The sequence below is a fragment of the Erythrolamprus reginae genome, chromosome 7 (assembly GCF_031021105.1).
Source record: "Erythrolamprus reginae isolate rEryReg1 chromosome 7, rEryReg1.hap1, whole genome shotgun sequence".
In the NCBI taxonomy this organism is placed as follows: Eukaryota; Metazoa; Chordata; class Lepidosauria; order Squamata; family Dipsadidae; genus Erythrolamprus; species Erythrolamprus reginae.
This window is the reverse complement of record NC_091956.1, coordinates 78,767,356-78,776,406: the sequence shown is the minus strand read 5'-3', so window position 1 is coordinate 78,776,406 and position 9,051 is coordinate 78,767,356. Positions and strand designations below refer to the sequence as shown.

At 39.4% G+C, this 9,051-nt stretch overlaps 1 protein-coding gene across 1 annotated transcript in view; it reads right to left on the bottom strand.

Moving 5' to 3' along the window:
• The window catches only part of TACR3 (tachykinin receptor 3), a 59,163-nt gene that overhangs the window by 23,152 nt on the left and 26,960 nt on the right, over window positions 1–9,051 (bottom strand). Inside the window, exons 2-3 of the mRNA XM_070756680.1 lie at window positions 7,995–8,183; window positions 5,575–5,725 (exon numbers count right to left, since the gene is read on the bottom strand). Coding sequence (XP_070612781.1) covers window positions 5,575–5,725; window positions 7,995–8,183 — 340 coding nt within the window. The remainder of the gene's footprint in view (window positions 1–5,574; window positions 5,726–7,994; window positions 8,184–9,051) is intronic.

Genomic DNA, 9,051 nt, shown 5'->3' with positions numbered 1-9,051 from the left:
AAAGACTATTTAATAATAGATAATAAACAACAAACAATAACAGATTATTATCAGCTACTTGCAAGGTTTCAAATAAGTAGGATTTTACAATGGAAAGACAGTGCCATCCTGGATTTACAATTTGGGATTGACTCTGTATAAACTTGTTCTTTATTGACAAAATGAAAAAACCCCCCGATCAATATCACTCTGCATGGTCAAGGTTTAATGCTGTCTCTATTGGAAAATAGTGACTTGAAGTGGAACTAGATGTTTTTAGGGGATGATTTAATGTCAGTATAGTTATTCATCTTTCTGTACAAAGGACAGGCTTTATTGGCAGGTCCACTAGAGAAGAATTTTCCATTTGTAGCTTCTTGTTTTGAAGCTTGGAGAATCTGGCACCTTCCAGATTTTGAACTACGGCCCCTATTAACTCCACCTAGCATGATCAATGGTGAGGCTCTGACAGCTGCAATTCAAAACCGCAAAGGTTATAAGCATCCCTATCCAAACACAATTTAACAATAAAGAAATTCTAAAGTTGTTATTGATAACCCTCAATCTGTCAAAGACCTTGGGAGTACTCATATCCAGTGACCTAAGTCCTAGAGCCCACTGCAACAACATTGCCAAAAAAGGCTTTAAGAGTTGTTAACCTAATCCTTTGCAGCTTCTTCTCTGGTAATTTTGAACTGCTAACAAGAGCTTGCAAAACATTTGTCAGACCAATCCTAGTATACAACTCGCCTGTATGGAACCCACATCGCATATCTGACATCAGCACAATTGAGAGAGTCCAGAAATATTTCACAAGAAGAGTCCTTCACTCCTCTTCTCACAACAAAATACCGTACTCCGCCAGACTTGAAATTCTTGGTTTAGACAACTTACAACTCCGTCGTCTCCATTCTGACTTAATTATAGTTCATAAAATCATATACCAAAATGTCCTACCTGTTAATGACTACTTCACCTTCAACCGCAACAACACATGAGCATGAAATCGATTTAAACTAAATGTCAACAGCTCCAAATTTGACTGCAAAAAATACGATTTCAGCAACAGAGTAAACAACGCCTGGAATCCACTACCTGACTCTGTGGTTTCTACTCCTAAGTCTACTGGGAGCAAAACAGGCCTGCGGCATGTGGATGTCTCCCCCACATCCACCTCCAGATTCCTTGGGGCAGGAGCTGGGCCAGAGCCAACCACAACACATACCAGGAATACATTTTATATAATAGGTTAAAGCCAAGAGGAGAAAAGAGAACCCCATGGCATTATTAGAAGATCAAGCTGTAGACTCCTGTTTATCACATTCAAAGCAGAAAGGTCTATTAAATGAGACAAAAACGTAGAGATTTAGACCCTTTAATCAGGAAATAATCACACCAGGTTGTACTGGAATGCACCATGAAATTAGTCAGTTACACTTCATAAAGTTTGTATCATCTGCTATTTCCAATTCTAAATGCATTAGAAAACTTTTATATGTAAGTGCCTCCCAATATAACTTAAATTCTGAAAACTTCATTAAAGCTTTTTTTAAAAAAAGTGAAGATACTATATAACATGACAGTCAGAAAATAAATGAGACAATAAAGGAATGAAACATAGGCAATGTCAATACAGTATTCTATTTGTCTTAAATCAAGTTTTATTATTTGCATGAAAAAGAGTGTACTGAGATGTAGGGAAAACACCAATGGCTCTGAATGATAAAAAGCTATGAGGATGCGTGAATTATTGTTGCAACTAATCATAGACTTTCTTCCTGCATATGAGATATCTTGCTGTACATCCCAACCTTAAATGAAGAAAGAAGTGTCTAGATCAGAAGATATGTCTTTTTTGCAGCTGCTTCTACATTGTGGGACACATTCCCATTGGTACCCATCTTCCTGACATATCTGAAGATGCTGTAAGATGCTGTTGTGGGTCTATGACAATTCACCATGGCCAAATCACCACCACCATCTCGCCACAGGACAAGTCACTGTGGGACAAAAGTTACACTAATTTCAAAGAAATGGTGGAATACAATCCTTAAACCCTAACCTGTGTGGAATCCACACTGCATATCAGATATTAATACAGTGGAACCCCGACATAAGAGCTGCTCGACTTAAGAGCTACTCGAGATAAGAACTGGGAGAGGAGAGACATTTTTTTATTTTATTTTATTTATTACTTGGATTTGTATGCCGCCCCTCTCCGCGATACGAGCCGAGAAGAGCCGGGCTGGCTTACTTTCCTTCCTTCCCGTGCTGATGCAGAGCCACTCGAACAAAGCGTCGCGCCCCTCTGATGCTTTCGGCGGCTTCCGAAGCGACGCTGGGCTCTTTTGCCGCCAAAAGCGTCAGGGGGGGCGTGACGCTTTGTTCGAGTGGCTCTGCATCAGCGCGGGAAGGAAGGAAAGTAAGCCAGCCCGGCTCTTCTCGGCTCGTATCCCGGCACTTGGTGAGTGGAGAGGCGGTCGTCTCCCCTGCCGCCCCACTCTGGGGGTCCTTGGCTTCTGCTGGGGTGTGGGGGGATCCGAACGCTGTTTTGAATTTCACATTCCGAGTGGCCCAAACGCCAAAGGCGAACTTCCGCACCTCAGGAGTTAGCTCGCAAACGGCGCGGCTGTTTTAAAACATCGCTGCCGGCCTGGGGGGAGAGAGGGAAAGGGGGGAGAGGGGGGAGAGAAAGAGAGAGGGAGAGAGAGAAAGAGAGAGGGAAAGGGGGGGAGAGGGGGGGAGAGAAAGAGAGAGGGATAGAAAGAGAGAGAGTGTGAGAGATGCTCAGTGAGCCTTTCTTTGAAGTTGCCCTTTCCTTCTTTCTTTCTTTCTTTCTTTCTTTCTCTCTCTCTTTCTTTTTCTCTCTTGCTCTCTTGCTCTTTCATTCTTTTTTCTTTCTCTTTCTTTCTTTCTCTTGCTTTCTTTCTTTCTCTTGCTTTCTTTCTTTCTCTTGCTTTCTCTCCTTCCTTCCCTCCTTCCATTTCTTTCATTCTCCCTCTCTATTTTTATTTCTCTTTCATTTTCTTTCTTTCTCTCTTGCTTGCTTTCTTTCTTGCTCTTTTTCTTTCTCTCTTTTACCTTCCCTTCCTCTATTTCTTGCTTTCCTTTTCCTTCCTCCCTTCTTTCCTCCCTCTACAGGATTGGGTGGCAGTGAAGTTACTCTCCCCTTTCATAAGTTTCCTTGCTTCCTTCCTCTGTTCCTGTCCCTTCACCCTTTCTTTCTTCCTTTCTTTCTTCCTTCCTTTCTTTCTTTCCTTCCTTCCTTTCCTCCCTCCATTTCTTGCTTTCCTTTTCCTTCCTCCCTTCTTTCCTCCCTCTACAGGATTGGGTGGCAGTGAAGTTGAATAAATAACTACAGTTTAATGAATAAAAATAAAAGTTTGCCATGTTGATTGTTTTGGGTAAAAAGAGGAAGGGAAGGAAAGCTCTCAGCTTATCATCTTATTAATAAGTAAAGTTACATTTATTCTTGCAATGTCTTTTTGCATAATTTAGACTAACTTTGTGAGTTTTTTGAGGGCTGGAACCAATTAAAATTATTTACATTAATTCCTATGGGGAAAAGTCGTTCGAGATAAGAGCTGCTCGACTTAAGAGCGCAGGTCCGGAACGAATTAAACTCGTATCTCGAGGTACCACTGTACAATCGAAGGAGTCCAGAAATACTTCACAAGAAGAGTCCTTCACTCCTCCTCATGTAACAAATTACCCTACTCGTCCAGACTAGTGATGGGCGAGCCGAACCCGCACAATTCGGGTCCGTATCAAATTTTGCGGTGTTCGGTATGCCGAACACGAACCCAATTTTTTTTCAAATTTCGGGAAAAGTCGTGTTCGGCGTTCGGAGCTTTGACGTCACCGGCAGGTTGCTAAGGATGCCAAGGTGATCACTTCCCCCAGAATCTCTTTGTGGGAGGGATTCCCCGTTCGGTTTCAGGTTCGAGTTCGGTTCGGGTTCGGTCGAATTTTGCGTAAAGTTCGTTCAAACTTGCCAAACCTGAACACCAATGGGTTCGCTCATCACTACTCCAGACTTCAAATATTAAATCTAGAAAATTTACAACTACGTCGTCTCCGAACTAATTTAACTGTTGTTCATAAAATCATACATCATAATGTACTCCCTGTCAATGACTACTTCACCTTTAACAACAACAACACAAAAGCATGTAATAGATATAAACTGAATGTAAATCGCTCCAAACTTGACTGCAGAAAATACAATTTCAGCAATAGAGTGGTCAATGCCTGGAACTCATTACCTGACTCTGTTGTTGCTTCCCCCAACCCCAAAATTTTCAACCTTACATTATCTACAGTTGACCTCTCCCCTTTTCTAAGAGGTCTGTAAGGGGCGTGCATAAGTGCACTTTTGTGTCTAATGTCCCTGTCCTACTGTCTTATTATCCTTTCTATTACTACGTTCTACTTATGTTATGTTATGTTAATATGTACTATAATACTATACTTGTTTGACAAATAAATAAATAAAATAAATACATACATAAGAAAGGATGCAAAAGGAGAGACATAATGAAATATGAATGGCAACAATTAAAATAATTTTTATTTTAAAACATAATTAAATGAAACTGTTAAATTGTCCTGCGGCGAGTTGGATGTGGTGAGTTGGCCAGATGTGTTGGCTGCAATAGGTTGACTACAGCTAGTTGTCCCCTTTCCTATTTTTCAGTGTTTTTTTGGCCAGGAATGAAAATTTGAGCAGCCAATCCTTAACCTTATGACCATATTTTCAATGATTTCATGATATTTTATACACCACTGATGGCCTAAAGATAGGGGTAGCTTATAAACTATAAAAAGCACAACAAAGAATGTTCTTTCTGCGCCACCTCAGGAAGCTCAAACTGCCCAAGGAGCTGCTGATACAGTTCTACAGAGGAATCATTGAGTCTGTCATCTGCATCTCTATAACTGTCTGGTTTGGTGCTGCAACCCAACAGGACCGACACAGACTTCAGAGGAGAATCAGAACTGCAGAAAAAGCAATTGCTGCCAACCTGCCTTCCATTGAGGACCTGTATACTGCACGAGTCAAAAAGAGGGCAGGGTAAATATTTACTGACCCCTCGCATCCTGGACACAAATTGTTTCAACTCCTACCCTCAAAACGTCGCTACAGAGCACTGCACACCAAGACAACTAGCCACAAGAACAGTTTTTTCCCGAACGCCATCACTCTACTAAACAAATAATTCCCTCAACACTGTCAGACTTTCTACTAAATCTGCACTTCTATTCTACTAGTTTTTCTCATCATTCCTATCACCCATTTCCTCCCACGTAGGACTGTATGACTGTAACTTGTTGCTTATATCCTAAGATTTTTTTGTTAATATTGTTTCTTCATTGCTTATTTGACCCCTATGACAATCATTAAGTGTCGTACCACATGATTTTTGACAAATGTATCTTTTTCTTTTATGTACGCTGAGAGCATATGCACCAAGACAAATTCCTTGTGTGTCCAATCACACTTGGCCAATAAAATTCTATTCTATTCTATTCTATTCTAAACATTGTAAAATCTGTTAATAATTGCTAAGCAAAAAAGTTGAAGGTTTAGAGTACCTTTCTCTTAGCTTTCAACTGCTCGTGGTATTTGTCAGAAGTATCACCTGGGATCTCTCCACCCCACAGGGTGATTCCAACAATTGTATAAGTGATGCCCATGACAAGAAGCGGGAAGCAATAGACTAAGGCAATCACAATGATATGATACCTAGAAGAGAAGAACATGAGCAAAAAACATTTATTTTTTTAAAAAATGCTATTTTTAAAAAAGTGTTCATAAAAACAAGCAGCATTCCTCACGAATATAATAACAGAACCTGCAATAGTTCAAAACCCTGGGTGGAACATTTCAGATAGTATTGATTTCAACATAGCTATCATTAAACGAAATAATTACAAAGATTGATTTTGTTGCAAAAGAGTAGAGTTAAGAGAAGTAATGTGTCATGGATTCACACAAAGACCATGATTTGTTATAATATGCAAACTAGTTCACCAATGCAAGCTTGCCTGTGTCATATCTATTACTTTGTTAATAATTCTGTTCTATTCTATATTCTGTTGACACTGTTCCCTTAACACTGTCAAACCATTTGCACTACTATTACGACTAGTTTTTGCTCATCATTCCTATCACTCATTTCCTCCCACTTAGGACTGTATGGCTGTAACTTGCTGCTTGTATCCTTAAGATTTTTATTAATATTGATTGTTTCTTCATTGCTTATTTGACCCCTATGACAATCATTAATTGTTGTACCACATGATTCCTGACAAATGTATCTTTTTCTTTTATGTATGTGAGAGCATCTGCACCAAGACAAATTCCTTGTGTGTAAAATCACACTTGGCCAATGAAGAATTCTATTCTATTCTATTCTATTCTTTCACCATACTCTTTTTCCCACCACATAACCCATTCGCACACAGATGCAGTCACCTCTATAGCATAATATATAAAGGGTTAAATAAGGTCCACAAGGGAAGTGTTTTTAATAGGAAAGTGAACACAAGAACAAGGGGTCACAATCTGAAGTTAGTTGGGGGAAAGATCAAAAGCAACATGAGAAAATATTATTTTACTGAAAGAGTAGTAGATCCTTGGAACAAACTTCCAGCAGACGTGGTAGATAAATCCACAGTAACTGAATTTAAACATGCCTGGGATAAACATATATCCATCCTAAGATAAAATACAGAAAATAGTATAAGGGCAGACTAGATGGACCATGAGGTCTTTTTCTGCCGTCAGACTTCTATGTTTCTATGTTTCTAATATTCCATGCAACTGATGAACTGTAATATGTAGCATATTACAGTAATATGCCTCTGTTGACCTATCCAGATTCCTAAGAGGTCAGTAAGGGGCGGGTACAAGTGCACTAGAGTGCCTACCGTCCCCTGTCCTATTGCTCTCCTATATCTCCTATACCTTTCTTCTATTCCTATATCTCTTCTTCTATTCTTTCATTGATATGTTCTATTCCTATATCTCCTTTTCTATTCTTTCATTGATATGTTCTATTCCTATATCTCCTTTTCTATTCTTTCTTAGATATATTTTACTATGAGTATCTCCTCTATAACCTTCATCATGTATTTTACTATGTGTGTATATATATACAGTGTTCCCTTGATTTTTGCGGGTTCAAACTTCGTGAAAAGTCTATACCACGGTTTTTCAAAAATATTAATTAAAAAATACTTTGCGGGTTTTTCCCTATACCATGGTTTTTCCCACCCGATGACGTCATATGTCATCGCCAAACTTTCGTCCGCCTTTAATAAATATTTTTTAAAATAAACTTTAATAAATAAACATGGTGAGTAATAATCTAAATGGGAATGGGAAATTGTAATTTAGGGGTGAGTAATAATCTAAGGGAATGGGAAATTGTAATTTAGGGGTTTAAAGTGTTAAGGGAAGGTTTGTGATACTGTTCATAGCCAAAAATAGTGTATTTACTTCCGCATCTCTACTTCGCGGAAATTCGACGTTCGCGGGCGGTCTTGGAACTCATCCCCCGCGAAAATCGAGGGAACACTGTATATATATATATATATATGTATACCCACTAAAACCCTAATTGTGTATTGGACAAAATAAATAAAATAAAATGAATAAATACTGTATGAAAAATACAGTAACCGACTGAGTCCTATTTAAAGTGATACAGAACTCTATAAGCCACCTGCCACTTTTCCAAGTCTTCATGGTTCTGTGTTGGGAAAGGCTAATTTAAGAATCTTATTTGGAAAGATCTTGTTCCACAACATCTGAGATTTGCAACCTACTTCTTCCACTGCTATTATGACAAAGTGCAGCTATGAAAATGATGGCCGTGGATGGCACTTTCGGTTCTCTCCAAGATTGTCATGATTAGTTTGAACTGTTATGATAGGCATCCTATCTCTATGCTTTTGTAGGGCAAAAGAAGCATGCAAAAATACACAACTATTTAAAAGTATTGACTTACGTAAAGCGTTGTTTCATACCACCTGGCCAGGAAACATAGCACAGAATTCGTCCTGGCACCACTTGAGTCTTAGCAAAGAGACACTGAGGAAATGCAAGAAGGAACGCTAGGATCCATATACTTGCAATGACTACTTTTGTAGCGGTGGCAGACAGCCTGGGCTTCAAAGGATCAATTATGGCCATGTATCTGTTAAAACAAGCAGACAAACAAACAAATAACAACCAGTGAACAGCAAGAAATTGTTACAGAAGTATACACAGTAGGAAATTGTAACTTAAGGGCTGCTGTTTTGTGCTGAATCACAATAGACTAGACTTTCAATCCTGGGCCTAGAAAGCCTAGAACTAAGACGCCTTAAACAAGATCTAAGTATTGTCCACAAGCTCATATGCTGCAACGTCCTGCCTGTTGGCGACTACTTCAGCTTCAACCACAACAACACAAGAGCACACAACAGATTTAAATTTAATATTAACCGCTCCAAACTTGACTCTAAAAAATATGACTTCAGTAACCGAATTTTCAAAGCGTGGAATTCATTACCGGACTCCATAGTGTCATCCCCAAACCCCCAACACTTTTCCCTTAGATTATCCACGGTTGACCTGTCACAATCCCTTCTGGAATTGAATTCCATAAACCAATGACCCTCTGGGTGAAAAACAAAATCCTTTCATTTGTCCTCACCTTTTTACCTCTGAGCTTTAGGGAGTGCCCCCTCGTTCTAGTATTGTGTGATAGAGAAAAGAATTTTTCTCTACCCACCTTTTCTATCCCTTGCAGGATTTTATACACTTCGATCAAGTCACCCCTTAAACACCGTCTTTAAAGGCTGAAGAGGCCAAGGCATTGCAACCTGGTTTCATATGGGAGGTGCTCCATTTCCTTTATCATTCTTGTTGCCCTGTTTTTCACCTTTTCCAGTTCCATTATATCCTTCTTGAGGTACTGCACACAGTACTCCAAATGTGGCCTCGCCATCGATTTGTACAGAGGCAATACAACACTTGCCAACCTATTTTCGATTCCCTTCCTAATCATGCCAAGCATGGAA